Source organism: Mytilus galloprovincialis, chromosome 3 (genome assembly GCF_965363235.1).
Source record: "Mytilus galloprovincialis chromosome 3, xbMytGall1.hap1.1, whole genome shotgun sequence".
Taxonomy (NCBI): domain Eukaryota; kingdom Metazoa; phylum Mollusca; class Bivalvia; order Mytilida; family Mytilidae; genus Mytilus; species Mytilus galloprovincialis.
Window position 1 is genome coordinate 99388362 of NC_134840.1, and position 25623 is coordinate 99413984.

The window sequence follows — 25623 nt, forward strand, 5'->3', positions numbered from 1 at the left end:
GAAAAAATAAGTACAATGAATATCAATCAAAACTTTTCAACCAAGTCATTTTGAATACCGTTTAATCATCAACTCATATATAGCAGACATTTAATTATTTCCTGTTTCACAAATCAAGAAGATACGTATATAAAAAAAAATATTGAAAATCTGTATACAAATTTCGCATGTGTTTAATTTTTTTTTTAACAAAACAGTTAGTTAAGTATATGTGTATCTTCAAAACCAACATATTTAGTAAAAATATTATTTTCCCCCCATTTATATCTGAATATATCATATTAAGGATGAACACCTCTGAGGAGCCAAACATTTAGAATTAAATGTTTTTTCTAAACCTGATGTGGGGGTTATAAGACTTTGTAAAATCACTGGTGAAGAAAAAATCAATTCTTCATTTTTTGCTACGGCTCTTTGAAAATACCCAATTTTGAAAATGTTCCCATTTTTTTCATCAATTTTTACCTTTTTGGGGGCTTTTATCGTGAAAAAAATCACAGTTCCACAATTAAACTTTTTTTTCATATTTTCAATTAAAATGAAATGGACCAGGCTGATTAAATTTAACTAAAACAATCTATAAATACGTGTTTACATAAGTTTTATCATATTTTGAAGCTTTTTTTTGTCAAATTTACCATGCTTTCGATTTTGTAAAATTGTGGTTTTTTTTTTAGATGTTAAGAACCAAATTGCGTATTATTTCAACTTTTTTGTTATACATGATTGAAAAATACATATCAAAGAAGTTTGAAAAGACAAAATTGATAAGTGATGAACATGATTCTTGAAAAATAATTTTTTGTACCCCTCATCTGTTTTCTCAAAATTTTGGCTAAAATGACTTGATTTGTCGTAAAATTTAAAAGCTGATTTACTGAAAATTATTTATAGTAAAAACACAATTTTTTCACAGAGTTATGTTTGATTATAATGTTTTTAAGATTCATTGATAGTTCCACTTGTATGACATGTTTTGAAAAAAATTCAAGAACGGGATTTCAACGAGACTCAAACGTCAGAAGAATACATCCTTAATGTATTTTCATTTATATTTTACATAAAAAATTGCTTGTATAAAAATGTTCGTAAAAAATCACAGTGAGATCTAAACTGTATCGTTTGTCCCTAACACATATTTTGTAATTCATAGGAATGGTACATCTAAAACGAAAGTAGGGCTATTTAAGATGGCTGCTCACAATGTAACTTACATTACATATAAATAACAAAAATATATTGGTTATATAACGACAGCAAACCAGAAAACAAGGGTTAAATAGTTTTTCGTATTCACAACAATGTACTTACAAAGTTTGAAGTGCCGGTAAGCCTTGGAATGAATTTGCCGCTAGCGTTGTAATTTGATTTCTGCTAAGGTGCCTATAAATAATGTGTTTCAATAAAATTGTACTGCAACATAAACTATATCATCTTCATAAACACTGACCAGACATATTCACTTAGAGCATATTGAGAAAATGAAGGTGAGCAACAGAAATACATTTGCAAATTTTACAATTTTATTTTAATTTATACCGATGTTCAAAATTCATAATTCGAAAAAATCCGGTTCACAAACTAAAACCGAGGGAAACGCATTAAATATAAAAGAAGAATGATGACACAACATTAAAATGTAACATACACAGCAACGGACTAAGCATTAGACAAAATCCGATGAGAATAACAAATATAACATCAAAACTAAAAACATGAATTTGAGATAGAAAAATACCGTGACACGTCTTATAATAATGTGAATTCACACTCAAATATAAGAGGAAACAAACGACACACAAGAAACACAACATAAGAGGAAATAAGCGACACAAAAGAAACACAAAGTTTATTTTTACAATGTTTAATAATTTTAACTAAGTGAAGACTTTCTTCACAAAACCAAATTTGAGATCTAGTAAATTTATACAAAGAACAGGAAAGAGTATTATTTCATTTTATAATAAAATGTCTAATATAAACGCATTATAAATACATGTACAAAATTCAAATATGGTAATATAAACAAATTGTATATAAGTTTAGTCTAAGATAGTACATGATCCTTTAATAGTTAACAAAACTTCTCAAAAGCTTGTAAAAACTAGAAGTTTTTATCAAAGTTCCTTGAACAGCAACTTAAAAAAATGACTTGAATGTGTAGATTTGACGAAATACCTTTTAGGTATACATTCTAAGTAAATGACCGGAATAAGTTTATAAAAATCAATTCATATCAAATATCGTCTTTTAAAATCTATTTTCGATAGAGTTAACAGCTATGAAAGATCGAGTTTGACCTACGGTCTTTATTTATTTTTTAAATATAAATCTGTATTAAATATAAATGGTTTCTGAAGTTTATTCTTGACTTTTCAGATCATTTTTGTCTACGGAAGGCCTTTAACGAGCACTGAAACCTGTATCACACTTATGAATATCAACTTATACATCTTGTTTTGGATACTCACAAATGTGTTGTTGAACTTGGAATTCCAGCTGGAACTGTTGATAAACCTTTACTTTCGCAAATAATACTCGGCGTGCCATGGTGGCAAGTGCATGCAGAGGGACAACCAAAGACTGCACTTTTCAAAACAGTGACCATAATTAAGAAAATTATGCTGTGCATTGCCTGGTTAATATACCTGCAACATATTCATGGCATTGTTACATGTTCTGGCAGTCGTGAAAATAAAAAAAAATAAAAATCTTTCATCGAAGTTTACTTTTATGCAATAAATTAATTTGATTTATATAAGTCTAAAAGGAAAATAAATATATGCTGTTTTGCTTTATACATGATTCCAAAATGTGTTTGCATCAGTTGATCATATAAGCAAATAGGCATCAAGTCTGCAACTACATAATTGCAGGTTCTCTGTTCAAATATGCATCAGTATCATGGAAGATTTGAAATTAAAACAGAGCAAGCAGATTTAATAAAGTGGAATATTAAAATTAAAATGTTTGCATGTTTTTAAACCACAAAGAAGAACATTTTAGAATTGCTTCATACAATAAATTTGCCATTTCATGTTTACACTACGACAGATTTTATAACTTAAAACATAATACTTTAATTGAACCCAACAAGTGATTTCAATGCATCTAGGGTAAAGAACTTGCTATTAATATTCAAGTAGCAAACATATCACCACAATCATTGTCGGAGAAGTTACTGCATATACTGACACATAGTAAAATCTAATTTACAAAAACAACACGAAAAAAGGCAGATGTGGAACAGGATCTGCTTATCCTTCTGGAGCATAAGATCCCCCAAAAACTTTGAATGATAGCACTAAAATAGAAAGATATAAACCTTAAATTCCAATAACAACTTTTTGTTTTCGTTTCTGCATAATTAATAATTTGTTTTTCGCTAATTGTTAGAAAACTCTGATAGCTTATGATCATTTAAAAAATATTTTTGTTATTTCTATTTCGAAGGGGCAAAATATAGCATTCCTTCAAATTCAAATTTATATTTTTTCAAACAAATATCGTTTTAATAAGAATTTCGACTCGTCAATTAAAACTTGAGGAAATTTAAATATAAATATATACATACAAGAACCAATGCATAATCAATAATACATTTCCAAGTGTGTGGTTTTTCAAGATCAAACATCGGAATACAATTATAGCAAAATCACAAAATGCATTTAAACAGGCTTTTTATTCAACCGTTTCCGACTATATGTTGTACTCGTGAGCATTTGTGTCATATATAATTAAACACCAACTGTATCTTATTATATAACGTCCTTAATGTTTTGCAATTGGCACCTTCTAAAACGGGTTATTGTACTGCTGAACTGCAGTAGTAAACATGAAATCAGAAATTATCTCCTTGAGTAAATTGATTGTCTCTCATATGTTATTTTCATATTGGTAAAATTAATTAATTACTACAAGGAGTTCAAAATGACAGAATATCTATTCTCCCTGTCCAGCCGTATTCAAAATAATGAATGAATGGAAATTCGTGCAATGTTACGTCGCTTGTTTGTTTCGCTGAGGTATCTTAAAATTTTGATTAGTACAAAAAATAATGTAATAATATGGATAGTACCAATATTTCTGCATCCGATGCTCATTCCAACATCAAGTATCTCTTCCGTGGTGGCAGATGCCAAATAAATATAAAATCCCTAACTTATTAAAACATTCTATGGTAGTACATTAATATTTACAGAATAAAAAATATTACTTAAAATGATTACCTTAGATTGCAGTCGAAATACTGTTATGTTCGTATCTGTGCCATTCAATAGTTCTTTGTTGCTCATCGATATGATACACTTATACAACTGTATTATATTTTTGAGTAGTATGTCAAAACATAAAGTTATTCCAAAAATTCAAATTTGATTTTCGGAAAATTAAAGGTCTCATCAGCATAGACCTCAACAAGGTATTTTTGATATATTTGTGTCAAAACAGTTAGTATTATCAAACCACTACATATATCTAATGATCTTTTTTTAAATCCTTTTAAAAATGTTAACCTTTTGATCGTGGGAAGATATCTGGTCATAACGAATAGTACAGCTCCATTGAATACAACGACATTAAAAGCAATTAAAATAAATTAAACTGTATTATCAAACAGTTTAGACAGATGTAAAAGAGTATCACGCATATCACGCTAAGTTGGTCTTGTATGAATTTTAATCGTGAAGCTCATCACGTTTGTACGAGTTTTCTCGTCCTTTGCGTTTGAATATTTTTTGTTGAAGCCCTCTTGATGAAAGAAAACCCCATAAGAGTACTTCGTACTCACGACATTTATACATTGTTATTTTAATCGAAAGGTGTCCTAGTAAAGACAAAACAAAGAAAGGCGTTTTTCATTCGTTTCAGGTTTTTCTGTTTGACAAGTTCGTATATATCGACAATACACAACAAAGTTTTGCTGTGCTCACATCTTGTCACAGTTTTGTTGCAGCAGATCGTTACAGATTGTGTATATTAATCCAGATTACAAGTAAAAATTAAATGTTGATAAGAGTCGACCTGAGGCCCGCCATTGGTGCAATTTTTCTGTGTTTATTATCAATTGGTGTTCTCGGGCTGTGTTGGGTACTTTGTTCGCGTTGCTTTCCATTTGACACAATCCCTATTTTCAATCTCAATTTAGAAATTTTCGAACTCCAGGTATACAAAGTAGGGGCAATTAACCCGATCGATATATAATATAGGAAGATGATTTTCTATGAGACGACTAGACAATTGAGACTAAATGAGGTGGATAAGAGCAACTATTGGTTTCACGAGCTTTGTCAAAATCATACATTTGTCAAAAGCTATAAGTATTTGAATGCTAAAAAATAAACATAAGTCATTTCACAAATATGCAATACTTTTGTTTTTTTTTTTTCGATTTAGTAAGAAATATATTTTAGCTATTAATATTGCTAAAGCAGAACACATTGCAAGTTTTACAATATATACACGTGTTTGTAAAATATCACACCGAAGGTTGTTTTATATCAAAATTAAAACATTTGAATAACAATGTTTTGTTAAACTTTCTATATTAATTTTATTTTTGGTTACTATTTTTTTTTTACGGAAAATAAACCCTTGCCAAACTTTACATCATTTATGATTTCTTTAACTTGTTAAAGAATAAACTTATCATAGATTCAAGGATTACAATTGTTCTCGCCAGACATGCGTTTCGTCTACATGCATAAAACTCATAATAGACTTTCTTATCCAAAAATCTTAAAAGACCACATAAAATTCAAACATGTTGTTAAAAACATTATTAACATTAAAATCTATAACTGTGTGAATTTAAGAAAATATCTAAGTATAAAAAAGAAATTGTGTTATGATTGTCAATGAGCCAACTAATCACAAGAGACTACATGATACAGAAATTAACAACTATATGTCACTGTACGGCCTTAGCCAATTAACAGAATCCTCAAGTCAAAAGATCCTTTTATTAATGTTGACACGATACATTTAATATTAATCGGTAAACTAACCGAAATTTTAAACGTGCTCGTCATATTTGAAGTTAATAATCAGTCTCATTGAATAGTGTTTTAATAACATTTTAAGCTATATATCCTTGCATCTTGATAAAATATACATACGATAAATATTGAAATATCGTTTTAAGTAAATTCAGATTCAATAGTTTATTAAAGTCTCACCACATACAACACAATATACTATCAAGTACACAATATACAAATTTAGAATATATGTGCCATTCTTAATAGAACTATGAAAGACTGTTATAAAGAATTATAATAAAACAACAAAATTAAAACATAAGTACTAAAATATGTGTAAAGATATCATAGACAAATATGTGAAAAGTGAGGGCCATGTTTGATGAGTTTTCACATGGAAACGTCTGTAATATAACTCGTATTCTAACATGACGTCCTTCAAACCCTTTGAGTACACACCCGTGGTAAAATACGAACATATGTCCTGGGCTGTTCCGATCATACTCCCACGTCACATGTTCTTTTATGAATGAACTTTTCGATGTCATAGAACGATGTAAGCGTAAGAATATAAGCCTTTAACGGGAAAATAAACGCTTGTGAAACCGCAAATCATCACAACAAGGAAACGTAAAAAAACGATCCTAAAATATGGTATAAGGCGGTTTTTTTTTAAACATGTAAGACATACGAGTAAATTATCATTTAAAATCATCCAAAACTATCTAAATACGTTATTATAAATAGTTTAAGCATGTCACTAATTCAGTTTGCTCCGTTCTTTTACGCTAATTTAATAGTGCGTTTATTTATGGGAACGGCAAATATTTGCCTCTACCTAGAGCGCTTTAATCCAAAAGAACAAAAGAATCGACGTATTAGTCCTATTAAAATCGAAATAAGTCATGGGGGCTTGAATATCGTGATTTTACCACGGGTTGTATCTTTCTGCCGATATTTTAGCCCTAACTATCGCTCAGGGTAAAATAATTGTCATCAAGGGCCAACCCGTGGTAAAATCGCGATATATTCAACCCTCATGAGTTATTTCTTAAATAATGTTCAAATCTCGATGCTCAAGTGAAGAAATAGCCATTTACTCCCCCCGAACCCCAAAATTCTGTCATACAATGGCACAGTTTAACACTAAAAAAATAGTTCAATTCACAATTTTCTACATTTGAAATTTAACTGCCTGTACCAAGTCAGGAATATGACAGTTGTTGTCCGTTCGTTTGATGAGTTTTATCATTCGATGTTGCCATTTGATAAGGGACTTTCCGTTTTGAATTTTCCTAGAAGTTCAGTATTTTTGTGAATTTACTTTTCATTTTTGAATAAGTGATCATACATGATCCTTCCAATTGATATTTTATAGTGTGTATTTCTATGTTGTGATGGTATACTATTGTTTCAGAAAAGGGAGAAGGTTTGGTACAATTAAAACGTATAATCCCGCTGAAAATGTGTGCACCTGTCCTAAGTCAGGAATCTGATGTACAGTGGTTGTCCTCTATGTATGTAGTTTATACATGTTTCTCGTCTCTCGTTTATATATTTAGATTATACCGTGAGTTTCCCTATTTGAATGGTTTTACACTAGTAATTTTTTGGGGCCTTTTATAGCTTGCAGTTCTGTGTGAGGCAAGGCTCCATGTTGAATGCCGTACCTTGACCTATAATACTTTACTTTTTATAAATTGTAACTTTGAAGGAGAGTTAACTCATTGGCACTCTTATCACATCTTCCTATATCTACATGTATGATGTTGGAGAATTGACTAGTTAGATAGAACTTATTACTTCTGCATTAAAACTAACTGATCTCCTGTAAGTAGTTGTGTAAACTGAAGGGCTGTGCAAAGGTCAAACTACACATGAGTCTAAGTAAAGACTATTGTGATGCGGAGTACGCTTCAAAAACATTAATCCGATGAAAATCCAAGGTATGCAGGTAGTAAAAGGTATGCAGAGTTTTTGTTTCTAAAGAAAACAATATCTTCTCCTGTTTGGTGTGGTTTGAAGTAAAGATACACAGCAACACCTTTCAAAATAATAGCCATTTAAAAAATATGATAAAAGTTAACTCATATCACTGTGCCAAACGATTACGAAAAATTGTATCTAAACTGTATTTGAATTGTGTACAAATATTCACGTAATGTTAAGTTGTAAATCGCCTGAATCCTAAAACAATTCGGGACTATTCGAAGTTTCTATCAGCCGTATTTCTTGTTATTTTAATCTTTACAAAAAGTGAATCAAATTGGTCGAAAAAAATAGGGGGTTACGGACCATTTAAGCTCAAAATTTTAGTTTTAAACAGGTATGTAAAAGGGACCATTTTTCAATGAAATGATAGGGAAAATGGAGGTGTTGACATATTTTTATCGGAATATCAAAAAAACGTTCTATGACAATTGGTCCAAAACTGTAATATAAAGAGCTGAAATATAGCTTCAAAGAATGAGCAAAAAAAACCATAGGTCACCAATAAGAAAAAAAAATAATTGGCCTTAAAACCCAAATTTTTGCGGGGAAATGGTGAAAATGGGTGAAATGTCATTTTGATCCTTTTACAAATACGGATAATAACGAAAATATTCTATAAGTCACATAACTACAATGATTTAACATTTCTAATCAATCAAAATATTTTAAAAAATTATATCGAATTTACAACAAATACTTTTGTAATTCATGCGTGAAATTATGCGCAGTCGAATAGTCCCGAGCCACCTTAAGTTATCTAATTTAACAGAGGCCACCACATATTTACCCGCATATTTCAGATATATAAAGACAACAACTGTTTTGGTAAAAAAAAGTGTTACTGTATTTGAACGTGCGTATGAACTGCATATATAAAATTTAGGGCAGCAAGAACTAGTGGTGAATCAAATAGTTCTTAAGAACATATCTTTTTCTCTTTCTTGAAGAAATTAGATACGTGACTAAAAGATTATAACATGCCTTTCTCATATTAACCCTGGTGTCATCCTTCGACCCATATTGGCCCTATGATTAAGCCTCTGGACAATATGGGAGTCTCGGGACGATACCAGGGCCAAGATGAAACAGTGTAAGTTTAAATCTATTATAATATAAAGTTGATCACTACTTCATGGTAACACATAAAGGCAACAGCAGTATACCTCTGCCCTAAAGTCATAAATCAATTGAGACAAAAACAAATCCGGGTTACAAAAATATCCTTGTATAATATAAACATTTAATTGTCTGTGTTAATTCTGTTTTTCTATCGGTCTGTGTAATCCCCGTTATGAATTCATTCATAATTTGAATAACGTGCGCACCTATCTCATATTTTAACTTTATTATTATATAATTATCTTCAAGTAATAAAAGCAGTTAAATACATTATGTTAAAGCGCAAAACTATATCGTATTTTATTTAAATATTAAATAATTAGTATAAAATTAAAATTTTTAATAGAGGTTAACATGACATTTGATAGAGCAATAATCTCTATTGATTCGAACCGAGGGTCTATAGTGATCTTTGTACTATTAAACCTTTATTATTTCTATCACGGTCACATTTGTTCGTCTTAAATACGACTTAAATTTGACATTGACTATTCACTAATCCGTAATTATTGTTTATAGAAATGCAAAAAGCGCGAATGAATTGTTACACCTTATTGATCTTCCAAATAATATAATTTTAATTTACTACAGTTCATTAGGCAATCGATGTCCTGAATTACAGAACTAAAGAAATAAGATTTTTTTTCTTTTTTCGTCAGGGGTCAGTATTTTTGTTGTCTTACTTTTTTCAATAATAATCATGTTACAGTCAAAAAGATAATATGTAGTTGTTTATGATACTTTAACAATAAATAATTTACCGTTTTTCATTTGTTAAGTACAATTTCGTAGTAGAACAAAATAATGGTGTCACATCAAAATAACACTGTCTCGTCTGATATTTGGATTTTCTCTCATTGCTTATTAGATCGATTAAAGGAATATTTTTTCCCGTTGTGAATTCATTAAACACGTTAAGCAATCATTCTTGATTGGATTTTTAGTAAAAATTGATTGTTCTTAATTCTAGAGGCTTGGCTAGCCATGAAACAAGGTTCAACCCATCATTTGCTACGTAAGAAAATCCATTCACCAAGTCAGGAATATGACAGTTGTTATCCATTCGTTTGATGTGTTTAGGCTTTTTATTTTGCTATTTGATTAGAAACTTTCCGTATTCAGTTTTCTAGGCAGTTCAGCATTTCTGTGATTTTACTTTTTATGCCCCACCTACGATAGAAGAGGGGCATTATGTTTTCTGGTCTGTGCGTCCGTTCGTTCGTTCGTTCGTCTGTCTAGTTTCAGGTTAAAGTTTTTGATCGAGGTAGTTTTGATGAAGTTGAAATCCAATCAACCTGAAACTTAGTATATATGTTCCTTATGATAATATCTTTTTAATTTTAATGTCAAATTAGAGTCCGACCCCAATTTCACGGTCCACTGAACATAGAAAATGATAGTGCGAGTGTGGCATCCCTGTACTGGGGACACATTCTTGTTTCTAATAACTCAAATATGACACGAACTATAAAAGTGGTTATAATATTTGAATAACTTATCATGTTTATTGCAAACATGATACTATTTGTATAGATTATAACATGCCCTTTTCCATATTGGCCCTGGTATCATCCCGAGACTCCCATAAAGGGCCAATATGGAAAAGACATGTTATAATCTATTTATCACATATTTAAGTTCTGCAGAATTGAGAGCAAAACAAATCAATTATAACAATTCAATAAAACATAATTGATAAAATCTTCAATTTCTTATCACAAAAGTGTTAAAAACTGTCGTTAAGTACACAATGACGTTACGTCATTTGGAATTAGGGCAAAATAACCAATAACCTCTTTTTTTGCCCCTGGCAATTTTAAGGTTAAAGCATAATGCAAAATCCAACGTATTCGTAACAAATATGTGATAAGTCAAATTACAAACCGTTATGGAATATCTTGTGTCACAGATGACAACGTGTATGTTCCAATTGTTGCTAAAATAATTTGGTCACAGTACTACTATACCATTATAAAGAAGACGACCACCCTTGTTTGTGTAAATTTAACACCTCTTATTACATATTCAAATGATCCATCATTGTGTGACTTACGTGGCATGTTTCACGTAAGCACTTACTGGTTAAACCATTAACTTCATTGGTATCTATTCAAATTGTTGCAAATTGGTATACATGCATTTAGTTTTTTGTGTACAATTTGGAGTTTAGTATGGCGTTCATTATCACTGAACTAGTATATATATATTTGCTTAGGGACCAGCTGAAGAACGCCTCCGGGTGCAGGAATTTCTCGCTGCATTGAAGACCTGTTGGTGACCATTCACTATTTCCATTTTATTCAGGATTATAGCAGAATAAACAGTATCATACGGTATACATATGGAAGTTACTTATGATAAAATTATAAAACTAGCATATTGGAAATTTTGGGTATACAGGTCCTGCACCACATTCGGATATATTTCCGGTGATTACAAAGAATAACAAGTAATTACAAGTATTGGTCTGTATATAATTTGAACGTTCGTTATTTTGAGTACCTTGTGTTTTAAATCATAGACTTTTGAGAAATTTTTATTAAAGGCCTGTCTGTGAAAGCATTCATTTACTCATGCCCATACCACTTCTGATGTAATTAATTCCGATTTGAAGCGAAGAAATTGTGCAGTTTGGTGACAAATTAAAAAGGGCAGAAAGTACCACAGATTTGTCAAAGTCCGTACATATTGTTTTTTAGAAATAACCATTTGGGAGGTAACAACATTGACTTCTGCATAATTTACATTATGCATTAGCGATTTGTAATCCTTTAAAAACCAAGGTTTCAACTCCCCATATAAAGTTGACTAAAGATTGATTCGGCTCTTGTTTTCTTTTTATAATGATTTGGTTCTAATTCATCCTTGACAATCAAATAAACGGCCACTACAAACTGCTCAGAGTCTGAATTAACCAGTTTTTGTGCTCGACCAGTAAAATCGAGCAAACATTTTACTCGACTAGTCTCGACATTGTCTTGACGGTACTTAACTGTACTCAAGTGTACTCGACTAGGTCTCGACTTCACTTAATTAGTCTGATTCAGTACTTGATGATCTTTGTGTAGTCTGAAATGGTCTTGACCAAGGCTCGACCTGTCTCGACTAGTCTTGACCTTCAAATTTAGTTTTGACTGGTGTATATCAGCCCATCTTACTATATTAAATATTGATCTTATAAAATTCAAGCTTATTTGGTAGTTTGATTTATTGCAGTGAAATGAAAGAATTTAATTTTACTGTAGGTAATATAAATTCGGATAGGCATCTTTATTTTTTTTTATTATTTTTTCAAATCAACTTAGATTTTCATCAAACTAGGCAGCTATTTTAGATATATATTAAGCTTACTGAATCCCAGTTCATTTTTTTGTTTTTTTTTTGTATTGCTGTCAAATTTAAGAAATAATTTAATCTCTGTCAAAAAAGCTAGAATTTGCAGTTCAAACAAAATAGAGATAGTACATTTTATTTTTTTTAACAACTTTATCAAATCAACTTAGACTTTCATCAAACTATGCAGCTTTCTTAGATATATATCAAGCTTACTGAATCCCAGGTCATTTGATATTTTGTTGTATTGCTGTCAAATTTAAGAATTTAATTAATCTAGGTCAAAAAAGCTAGAATTTGCAGTTCGAACAAAATAGAAATAGTACACTTTAATTTTTTTAACAACTTTTTCAAATCAACTTAGACTTTCATCAAACTATGCAGCTTTCTTAGATATATATCAAGCTTACTGAATCCCAGGTCATTTGATTTTTTGTTGTATTGCTGTCAAATTTAAGAATTTAATTAAACTAGGTCATAAAAGCTAGAATTTGCAGTTCGAACAAAATAGAAATAGTACACTTTAATTTTTTTAACAACTTTTTCAAATCAACTTAGACTTTCATCAAACTATGCAGCTTTCTTAGATATATATCAAGCTTACTGAATCCCAGGTCATTTTATTTTTTTTTGTATTGCTGTCAAATTTAAGAAATAATTTAATCTCTGTCAAAAAAGCTAGAATTTGCAGTTCAAACAAAATAGAGATAGTACATTTTATTTTTTTTTAACAACTTTATCAAATCAACTTAGACTTTCATCAAACTATGCAGCTTTCTTAGATATATATCAAGCTTACTGAATCCCAGGTCATTTGATTTTTTGTTGTATTGCTGTCAAATTTAAGAAATTAATTAATCTAGGTCATAAAAGCTAGAATTTGCAGTTCGAACAAAATAGAAATAGTACACTTTAATTTTTTTAACAACTTTTTCAAATCAACTTAGACTTTCATCAAACTATGCAGCTTTCTTAGATATATATCAAGCTTACTGAATCCCAGGTCATTTTATTTTTTGTTGTATTGCTGTCAAATTTAAGAATTAAATTAATCTAGGTCAAACAAGCTAGAATTTGCAGTTCTAACAAAATGGAGATAGTACACTTTAATTTTTGGAATATCTTTTTCAAATCAACTTGGATTTTCATCAAACTCGGCAGCTATCTTAGATATATATCAAGCTTACTAAATCCCAGGTCATTTCTTTTTTTTTTAATGCTGTCAAATTTTTAAAAATTAAATTAATCTAGGTCAAAAAAGCTAGAATTTGCAGTTCGAACAAAATAGAGATATTGCACTTTAATTTTTTGAATATCTTTTTCAAATCAACTTGGATTTTTATCAAGCTAGGCAGCTATATTATAAATATATTAAGCTTACTGAATTCCTGGTCATTTTGTTTTTTGTTGTATTGCTGTCAAATTTAAGAAATAAATTAATCTAGGTCAAAAAAGCTAGAATTTGCAATTTCGAACAAAATAGGTAAAAAGAAGAATAATTTTGATTATTTTAAACAATGCGAACAAAATTTTAGTATGTTTTTTCTGATATTATTTTAATTTTATGAAAAAAAACTATTCTCAACTATAAAAAGTACAAAAATCCAAAGGCGGTAAATAATTTTCAGTAAAATGAAACAATATTTGCATTTTAGGAAACGCGTACAAAAATTTTATATCTTTTTCCTAAAAGTAAGCATATTTTATGAAGAACACCCAATCTTGATGTACAAAAAGTACTGAAATCATGTGACGATTAATAATATGCATCAAAATAAATCTATAACTGCATTCTTATTCCACAAAAATAAAAGTTTAAGTATTTTAATTCTCATTATATCTGAATTCTGATTAGAAGACCTATCTCAAGATGGTAAAAATAACTGATTTCAAATAAAATAGTATCATTTTTGATAAAAAGAAGAATAATTTTGATTATTTTAAACAATGCAAACAAAATTTTAGTATGATTTTTCTGATATTCTTTTAATTTATGACAAAAAAACTATTCTTCAATATGAAAAGTACAAAAATCCAATGGCGGTCAATAATATTCAGTAAAATGAAGAAATATTTACATTTTAGGCAACGCGTACAAAAATTTTATATCTTTTTCCTTAAAGTAAAATTATTTTATGAAGAACAGCCAATCATTATGTACAAAAAGTACTGAAATCATATGACAGTTAATAATATGCATCAAAATAAATCAATAACTGCATTCTTATTCAACAAAAATAAAAGTTTAAGTATCTTAAATCTCATTATATCTGAAATCTGATTAGAAGACTTGTCTCAAGATGGTAAAAATAACTGATTTCAAATAAAATAGTATCATTTTTGATAAAAAGAAGAATAATTTTAATTATTTAAAACAATGGGAACAAAATTTTAGTAGGATTTTTCTGACATTCTTTTAATTTATGAGAAAAAACTATTCTTAAATATAAAAAGTACAAAAATCCAATGGCGGTCAATAAATTTCAGTAAAATGAAAAAATATTTGCATTTTAGGCAACGCGTACAAAATTTTTATATCTTTTTCCTGAAAGTTAGATTATTCTATGAAGAACAGCCAATCATGATGTACAAAAAGTACTGAAATCATATGATGGTTAATAATTTGCATCAAAATAAATCAATAACTGCATTCTTATTCCACAAAAATAAAAGATTAAGTATTTTAATTCTCACTATATCTCAATTCCGATTAGAAGACTTGTCTCTAGATGGTAAAAATAACTGATTTCAAATAAAATAGTATCATTTTTAATAAAAAGAAGAATAATTTTGGTTATTTTTAACAATGCGAACAAAGTTTTAGTGTGATTTCTCTGCCATTCTTTTAATTTGATAAAAAAAAACTATTCAAAATATAAAAAGTACAAAAATCCAATGGCGGCCAATAATTTTCAGTAAAATGAAGAAATATTTGCATTTTAGGCAACGCGTACAAAAATTTAATATCTTTTTCCTTAAAGTAAAATTATTTTATGAAGAACAGCCAATCATTATGTACAAAAAGTACTGAAATCATATGACAGTTAATAATATGCATCAAAATAAATCAATAACTGCATTCTTATTCCACAAAATTAAAAGTTTAAGTATTTTAATTCTCATTATATCTCAATTCTGATTAGAAGACTTGTCTCAAGATGGTAAAAATAACTGATTTCAAATAAAATAGTACAATATTTGATAAAAAGAAGATTAATTTTGGTAATTCTAAACAATGGGAACAAACTTTTAATATCATTTCTTTGACATTCTTTTAATTTTCATGAAAAAAACAACCTATTCGAAACTATTAAAAGTTCAAAAATCCAATGGCGGTCAACAATAACCATTTTCGTAGAAATAAGTTCATGTTAACTGAGTCACATAATACAATTATGTATTATATGTCTCTGAGGTTTATAATATTTAATACGAAAATATTAATCAACACAAACAATTTAACGCTCTAAGCATCTTATTCTGTTAAACTATTTTTACTTTTTTATTGCAACTAATTTTATTACAAATTATAACGTGTAAATTAAGGTGTCTTCGTAGAGGTCCGCGTTCATCGATTGTAAACACTGTGGAGTTCGGTTTATATAAGAATTTTAAATATATACGTATCCGTCCGATCCGTGCATAAATTTAATTTACTGATCGATCGGTGACAGTTGTCAGGGTAACTCTTACATAGGTTATTTGACTTATCTGACGGATCCTATGGGTCACCGATCACCGATCAGTCATCGATCAGTCAAACATCCGTCACCGATCATTCACCGATCAGTCAAGTTCACGTCAAACAGTAACGCCTAAGGTTGCAAGTACTGTAGCACACTTTAATTTTTTTAATAACTTTTTCAAATCAACTGAGATTTTAATCAAACTATGCAGCTTTCTTAGATATATATTAAGCTTACTGAATCCCAGGTCATTTTTTTTGTATTGCTGTCAAATTTAAGAATCAAATTAATCTAGGTAAAAAAAAGCTAGAATTTGCAATTCGAACAAAATAGAGATAGTACACTTTAATATTTTTAATAACTTTTTTATGACTTATATAATTCCTTTAATGTTTTATTCCTTTTTGATATATATTAAATAAATATATCAAAAAGGGATGAAACATTAAAGAAATTATTAAAATAGTTCTTCTGATTTGTGGTGATTTATAAAGCAATACCTCCTGCTTGGGGCAAACTTATTAAAAAAAATCACATCTACCAGAGAGTTTTAAATTCTAGATAACATTTTTTTCAAAGTTGCAACATCTTGTTAAATATAAATCGCAAAGCTTTTTTGAATTCAACAGATAAGTTATACACGAGTTTAAGAAAAGTAGGGCTTTCTTTTTACCTGAAAAACTCACGTGTACTGATGTGATTGAACCATGTATAGTGCCATGTCATTAAATTTGACAAAAAAATATTTTAAGATTTGATTCAAATAAATTTCTAGTGTACTACTGTGGAACACATTTTCTTTTTTTAAAAGGTTATCAAGGATTGTTATGAAAGTTCATGATATTAAATTTTTGTTTTAACAAAAAAAAGATGTCTTTTTAAAGATTTTATATTTTTTTCAAATCAGCTTGGATCGTAATGAAACTTTTCAGCTATCTTTATTATATATTTTTCATACAAAAACCAAGGTTGTTTTGTATGTTGGTGATTTGCTGTCAAAGTTAATGACCTAGTTAATAGGTAAAGACCGTAATTTAATTTTTAGTTTTGACAATATTCAGATAGATACCTAAAATTTTAATATCTTAATTTGACAGCAATAAACTAAATTACCAAATAACCTGTTTTTTGTAACAATAATATATAATAAAGATAGCTGTAGAATTGAATGAAAATTCAAGTTGCTTTGAAATAATCCTGTATTTAAGAGTTCTATCTGAATTTTGTTTGAACTGCAAATTCTAGCTTTTTTAAACCTACATCAATGTTATTCTTAAATTTGTCAGCAATACTACAAATTACATAACGACTTGTGATTCAGTAGGATCAATTTATTACTAAGGTAGCTGTATAGTTTAAAGAAAATCGAAGTTGATTTGAAAAAGTGATTACAAAATTTAAAGAGTATTATCTAAATTTTGTCCGAACTACCAAAAACCTAGCTTTTTTTACCTAAATTAATTTAATTCTTGAATTTGACAGCAATACACCAAACTTCATAATGACCTAGAATTCAGTACGATCAATATGTAACTAAGATAGCTGCATAGTTTGATGAAAATCCAAGTTGATTTGAAAAAGTTATTAAAACAATTAAAGTGTACTATCTCCATTGTGTTCGAACTGCAAATTCTAGCTTTTTTGACCTAGATTAATTTAATTCTTAAATTTAACAGCAATACAGCAAAACCAAAATGACATGAGATTCAGTAAGCTTAATATATATCTATACTATCTCTATTTTGTTCGAACTGCAAATTCTAGCTTTTTTGACCTAGATTAATTTAATTCTTGAATTTGACAGCAGTACAAGAAAACACAAAATGACCTGGGATTCAGTAAGCTTAATATATATCTAAGATAGCTGCATAGTTTTATGATGTCCAAGTTGATTTGAAAAGTTATTTAGATAATTAAAGTGTACTTTCTTTGTTTTGTCCGAATTGCAAATCCTAGCCTTCTTTACCAAGATTAATCAAATTCTTAAATTTGACAGCAATACACCAAACTACAAAATGACCGGGGATTCAGTAAGCTTAATATATATCTAAAATAGCTGCATAGTTTGATAAAAATCCAAGTTGAATCAAAAAAGCTATAAACAAAAATTGAATTTCATTAACTCTATTTTGTCTGAAATTGCAATTCCTAGCCTTTTTACCTAGATTAAGATGGTACCCAACACTTTCGCTAAAATTAATTTGGCTCGTTTAATTTTCTAAACATTTTGTCAAAGTTTTACTTTGACACTCTAACAAAAATATTTTTTTTTTTTTTTTTTGAACCAACCCTTTTGTCAGAAAAATTACACTGGTTAGATAGCAATTTTGATCAACAAACACCAATTTTGACCATTGAGAAGCTAAATATTCCTTTTACAACACAACGTAATTAAAACGTTTAGCTGACTTTACAGAGTTATCTCCCTGTAGTGTTAGCTACCACCTTAATGTGATTTTTAAATTTGTCAGCAATACAACAAACTACAAAATGACCTGGGATTAAGTAAGCTTAATATATATCTAAGATAGCTACATATTTGATGAATATCCAAGTGGATTTGAAAAAGTAATAAAAAAAAATATAGATGCCTATCTGAATTTATATAACCATTTTTATTTTTACCTATTGTGGAAATTCTTTCATTTCACAGCAATAAATCAAACTACCAAATAAGCTAGAATTTGGTACGATCAATATTTAATTGAGTTAGATGGGCTGATTTACACCAGTCAAGACTAAATTTGAAGGTCAAGACTAGTCGAGACAGGTCGAGACAGGTCGATACTGGTTGAGACTAAGTCGAGCCTTGGTCAAGACTATTTCAGGCTGCACCTAGATCATCAATTACTGAATCAGACTAATTAAGTAAAGCCGAGACCTAGTCGAGTACACTTAAGTACAGTTAAGTACAGTCCAGACTAGTCGAGTAAAATGTGTGCTCGATTTTACTGGTCAAGCACAAAAACTGGTCAATTCAGACTCTGAGCAGTTTGTAGTGTAAGTCTCTATCACTTATGGTTTACCAGTTAGAAATGCATATTACTAATATCAAATGCATAAGAGGAAATAACTCTCATATGGAGTGTTCATATCGGTTCGGTTAAAATGGGACAAATCATGATATCGATACAACGAGCAATTTAATGAAATAAATTTGTCGCTTTCTTCTGCGGTTACAGAGGAGATGTACTCACAAGGAAAACAGTGTTCGGGGAGATAACTATATGCTCTTCAACTTCGTACTTTATTTGGCCTTTTTAACTTTTTTGGATTCAACCGTCACTGATGAATCTCTTGTAGACGAAACGCCCGTCTGGCTTATATACTAAATTTAGTCCTGGTATCTATGATGAGTTTATTTACAAAGAAAATTGTTCGTCTTAGCAGGGTGAAATTTAAAAGCGCATGAACTATACGATACCATATGAGAAATATCTAAGCGACATATTGCGAAACAAATATTTATCGCAAGAACAAAATTAGGCGGAAAAAAATAATCAGAAGAAATACAATAGGTCTTTCCACAGAAAAGTGGAAAGACCTAATAATAATAATCAGAACTCATACACTAGGTCTTTCCAAAGAAAAGTTGAAAGACTTAATAAATAAAAACCAATTGTTCAGAGATCAATTGGAGGTCTTTCAACTTCAATTTTTAACTTCAGTAAAAAGAAGCAAGTTCCTGTTTAAGTCCAAAAATAGCTACATCACGTTTTCTAAAGGTCACTTCTGGTTGTTATGTTCAAGGTCATATGTCACCCAACCTTTTGTAAAAGGTCATATGGGGCTTATAATGAACCAAGGTGAAGTAATAATCAATTAACCTAATATTAAAACATTTCATCGGCACTTAATCCTATAAGATGCCATTAGATTCTAACAGACCAAAAGTACAAAATCTTCATTACAACATAGAAAACATTTATTACTTGTTCTTTTATATATATATGCTAAAAAGTGTTTCAGAAAATGCAAAAACACTGAAAATTCAAAGTTAAGAGAACAAATGACACAGAAATTAACAACTATAGATCAACGTACAACCTTCAACTATAAGCAAAGCCCATATCGCATAATCAGCTATAAAAGACCCCGAAATGACAATGTAAAACAATTCAAACGAGAAAACTAACGGCCTAATTTATGTACAAAAAATGAACGTATCACAAATACATGAAATATGTAACGCATGAACAAACGACAATCACTGAGTTTGCGACTCCTGTCTTTGGACAGGCACATATACAGAGAATGTGGCAGGGTTAAACATATTAGCGGGATCCACACCCTCCCCCTAACCTGGGACAGTGGTGTAACATCAGAACGAACTATCAAAATCAGTTGAAAAAGGTTTCTTCTTTTTTTTATTAACACATCAGATGGATAAAAATACAAATGTTACAAATACAAATGAACGTGGCCTGGTACTTATACATCCCAACAACAAACGAAACTAAGTACAGATCTGAGAATACTCGTAGTTACTGACAGCAGGTTCAAAGCCGATAACAGCTAATAAAACAAATCATGCATCTTAGACTAAATATCAACTTTGTTTGAGATAGTTAAAACTATAGTTTCGCAATAAACCAAAAATTTAAGTTTTGAATAAAAAAATAGAGCTCTGACTTCTGAGTTTTTGATACCCTCGTGGACTGGTAATCAACCAGTAGCGGTATTATTCCAAAACTTAACATAATAGAAATTACACTTTGCACAATCCGTGTGTCCGAAAGTGCTATATGTCACGTTTCCGTATTCAAATTAGTCTACGTACTTTTCTCCTGCAGAAGTTACTTAAAATATTACACCCCTGCAGTTTTAGATTTCCATTATTAATCTTTAAATTTGTTACCTTAATTCCTTAAAAATAATGTTTCCTTTGTTTCCACTTTAATATCTTTTCTTACTTTATATACAATCATGGAAAACAAGAAACACAGTTTTCCATTGAATATTTTCGTTTACTTTATAAAGACCAAATGTTGTTTGTGTTAATAATATAAAGTCTCCAACTTCACAGAATTATCACAAAAATATTCTGAATAAGCATTTTCATTTAAATAAAATTTTCAAGTAGAAATATACAGTCCTTGTGTACTAATATCAATTCACAATAGTATACGTTTTGTGCCTTTTAAATTTCAAATACAATTACGAATCGGCCCCAAATTTGATTATTGAAATATAACACTTGTCATTCAATTGAGTGTTATTATTGGACAGTTATATTCGGCGTTGATTCTTGAATACGTCTGTAATTATAGTTTGTTCAAAGTTATACAGCATATTTACTAAATTTTATAATCTTTTCATCGGTACAAGGACATGATTCGTAAATATACGCTCAGGTATTTCACATCAAACCTTTTATGATAATATTTAATGAAAAGCACACAAATGCCTAAATTCACCTCAACAGATAACCGAACTTTTAAACGGACTTTTTTAGAAGTGATCCGTGTTGTCAGGTCATAAAAAAGGTATATTTCGGTATTAATATTGATTCATTCGAAGGGTCTTTCTTTTGGAAATAAACACATTTTATTCTAAAACCAGTTGTTGGCATGATACGGGTTATGTTTATTGTCATATCATTTATGATGATATGATACTAAATCGCTAACTAAGGGTTTATGCTTAATTTTTAAATCATGAATACATAATCTTTCAGTCAGTTTAATCGAGGTCTGGAGCCACTTATTTGCGCCTGTCCCAAGTCAGAAGCCTCTTGCCTTTGTTAGTCTTGCAAGTTATTTTTAATTTCATTTCTATGTCTTGAAGTTCAGTGTGACGCCCATTTTCATTGAACTGGTACCAACTTTTGTTCAGGAGCCAGCTGAATCCAGGCTATGGGTGCGTGATTTTCTCGCTATGTTGATTACCGATTGCTGGTCTTCGTCTGTTTTCTGCTTTTAAAACAACCACAATCAATTAATCAATGTGAAATAAGACTCACCAATTTCCTCAAAATACATAATTCATCGAAATTGGACTCATCTTAAAAATAACTGATAATATCTTGGAAAAAACAACAGACGAACAATAGTACACAAAAGACGACATACAAAACTAGAGACTGAACAACTCTAAGCAATGTTTTAACCAATGAGGGCGCCTTGAAAACTTTCAAAATTAGGAACCTACCATTAAAGCTATATCTTTGCCTTCCATTATTGCAGCCAACTATATTTCAAGGAATTGATGCTTTGTTTTCATTTGACATGAGAGTTGCAGTTAACGCCTCAAAATACATACAGTATGGTATTGTTCATGTTAATATCAGTGCAAATTAAGTCTGAATAAGGCCAAGCATTACGTAATAAGTGTGTGTTGTCCTCGAGAGGGAAATACGTGTAATTTAGGTTGGACATACTGAGATGCAAACAACAGTCACAGTTTATATTTTGAATGACTCTTCGATACTGTAGATGATGTCAATTTTTTGTATCGGTAACCATTTTTCCTTGGATATCTCAACGAATTTTACCTTTTTAATTTTCTGACAATAGTATGAAATATATACAACTCTTATCAAGTGTTGCAGAAGATGATTGAACCAGATAATTCATTTCAACTAATAATTTTTATCTATTTCAAATAATTTTACCTAGTTCACCAAGAACCACCACGCATTTGTGTTTCATTGTTTCTTGTAAGCTCGATAGTTTGATATCTGTAAGAAAACTTAGAACGAAAATTGAACAACAAATATATTTTTCTCAAATTCAGTTATTACTTTGATAGAAAATAAAATGCAAAGATAAATATGGTTGAATATGTTTCATTAAGACAGTAACCAAAGGACAGGCATATCAAACCAAAACCAATAGAATAACATAACGTCTCAAAAAAGAGTAAATGCAATTGTAGAAGTCTGTTGTGGCTGGCTTGCAATCAGGTGTTTGTTAATCGTTTAGAGCCATACAGTGACTTATATCTGATCTTATCTCCTTATATCTTAGTACAAGAAAATCAAATTGTTGAACTCCTATTGTTTTTGTCTTTGGTGGATAGTTGTCTCAATTGCACCAAAACCATATCATTTTTTTTTATAATGAGCACGTAAGGGACAATTTGAATTACAATAGAGTTTACAAAATATAGTCAAGCTTGTAAAAAAACAAAACAACAAATAGTTTAATATATCGTTACCTTTAATAAAATTACATGCCTTGTATTGGTGAACTTACTTATCATTAATCAGATGAATAACAAGCTATATTCAAACAGTTGTCATTTTCTATATTCTGAATAATTATGATATTCAGAATAGTTCGGACAACTGGTTACAATAATTATCAGACCTTGAATATGATAGAGGATATTATTTCTGTCAAGGTTTCAAACTCTGTGAATACGAGTAATCAAAAGGATGAAGAACGATTTTATAGACAAACATTAAACACCTACATATCGCTACGGTTAGTGTTATATTTATTACTTCACTTGCCATGCTGAAAATAGAAGTAGCGGGTCCAGAGTTTTTGAATTATTTGTTTGATTAAAAGAAACAAAAAGACTTCCAATCAGCGTAAAAGCAAAAATACTAGACACAGACGTATTCATTTAAAATATGTACAATAGAGCATGACAGAAAAGCATTACTTAGGCCATTTCTATTATTACTATTCAAAGATTTCAGGTTAACAAAAAATATTAGCCTATGCCATTACGCTAACGTTAACTCTCTAGTTGCTACCTGTCAACTATAGGTGGATCGATTTATGACTTTTGAACAGCGGTATTCTACTGTTGTCTTTATGTAAAGAATTTTGGCATTCAAACAACATCTGTATATAGAGTGTTATCCTCAAAGATGATACACAGAAACAAGAATCGTTAATTCATTAGATACAGACTGTCTTTTATTGTCAATCCTTTCAGAAAGAGAAAACAACTAATTAAAAAATATTTTTTGCAGGATGCTGCTGATATACTTGAGCATGCATTTTTGAGTTCTAGAAATACGTATCACGCAGTTATAAACCTTATATATAACACTGTTCTATTGTTCCAATTCTAATTCCTCTTATTGCTCAAGTGTTTCCCTCGCTATATATTGGGTTGTTCAGATAAATCGATTTAGAACCATTGAAAAACGGTAAATAACTAATACCTTCATTTAGGGAACAACTGAAGCCCGCGTAAGGGGGCAAATTCCTGCTGTGTCAAAGTCCTATTGGTGGCCTCCGCCTGTGTTTGCCTTTAGATTGGGGGTTTGTCTTATTGACACATTCCCCATTTCAATTCTCAATTTCACATACAATAATGAACAAGGATCAAGTGCAAAGATCTACACGTCTTAGTTCAGAAGGCATTTGTTAAAGCTAGTGAAAACATCAAAGAATAAAGCATCCTACAAATAGTGAACCTGCTGATAAGAAAATACATCGTCATAAAATCTAATGTCATTCAGAATTGACACTTTACAGCAATATGCTAATGTTGCTACTGTCTTGTCAGGATATTATTTCTCTTTTGAATAAAAGTATGCATTGGTGTTTATACTTACAATTAAAAGAAAGCAAAACCTTCACTTGGAACTTACATGTACGTGTGTCCGCTACTGTGTCTTAGAATAACAAGTTTTTAGAAAGACTGCTCTAGATTTATAGTATGTATAAAATATAACTTAATAAGCAGACAAATGACAGCCATCGAATATTTGAGATGATTCTCTCGAGACTTTATATTATTAAAATTGGCACTTGTTATCTTTCAAAAAGTAAAAGTAATTAACAAGGATTTTCAAAATGGGTTTTTACGCTATGTGTAATAAATTTCTGAAAAAAAATTGGGTTAGTCGGTATAATTTCAAATTGCATAAAACTAGAGGATTCCTTATATTTGGCAAAAAGTAAAAAAACAAGACTTACCAACATCCTTAAAACGTATCGGATATATATTTCTCTTTATTTAGACTAAACAAAAATGTTTATTGATCGGGATTCATTATGTGTTAAACGTACACTACCACGGTTGAGTGCTTTAAAATGATGCAGTTGAAATTCATATTTCATTCAAACAGCATAAATCTTCAAAACAATAGTCATTTGATACTTTAAACAGCCTTTAAAAGGTTATGTTTGAATATTTCTTGTCAAAATTAGGAAGATTGAGACCTCATATATTCATCTTCGAATTATGAATAACTTTGCCCATTTAAATCGTGAATCGTTTGTCTTAGGATAGAAACTCTGATCGAACGATAGCAATACAACATAACAATAAACCTTTAATTGCCAACACAATTATTTTGTTTTCGTTTCTGTATCATTTGTACTTCATTTCAATTTATTCTACGATGGGTCATATTGAAAATGTAAAGTGTATTTATTATATTTATATATATTTTCATAGACTCAAATTTAAACTTTTCACAACGGAAATCGTTTTTGAAAATAAATACACGCGTTCATCGTACCATTCTTACTTATTTTGCATACGTGAAAACAATTTAAGATCAAAATGAATTTCCTCATGCGCTGTTTTTTATTTACATACTAGAA

The 25623-nt window shown here is 29.9% G+C and overlaps 2 protein-coding genes across 5 annotated transcripts in view; one reads left to right on the forward strand and one right to left on the reverse strand.

Moving 5' to 3' along the window:
- The window catches only part of LOC143069520 (uncharacterized), a 384816-nt gene that overhangs the window by 74318 nt on the left and 284875 nt on the right, over positions 1–25623 (forward strand). The window lies entirely within an intron of this gene.
- Positions 1–25623, reverse strand: part of LOC143069518 (uncharacterized) — a 73073-nt gene that overhangs the window by 41078 nt on the left and 6372 nt on the right. Inside the window, exons 1-3 of one of the 4 annotated variants that reach the window (XM_076244196.1) lie at positions 4230–5376; positions 2472–2648; positions 1312–1383 (exon numbers count right to left, since the gene is read on the reverse strand). In XM_076244196.1, the coding sequence (XP_076100311.1) occupies positions 1312–1383; positions 2472–2632 (233 nt within the window). In that variant the 5' untranslated portion in view covers positions 2633–2648; positions 4230–5376. Of the gene's footprint in view, positions 1–1311; positions 1384–2471; positions 2680–3574; positions 3676–4229; positions 5377–25623 lie in introns of those variants that run through there. The other 3 variants (XM_076244198.1, XM_076244195.1, XM_076244197.1) reach the window with 3 other exon arrangements.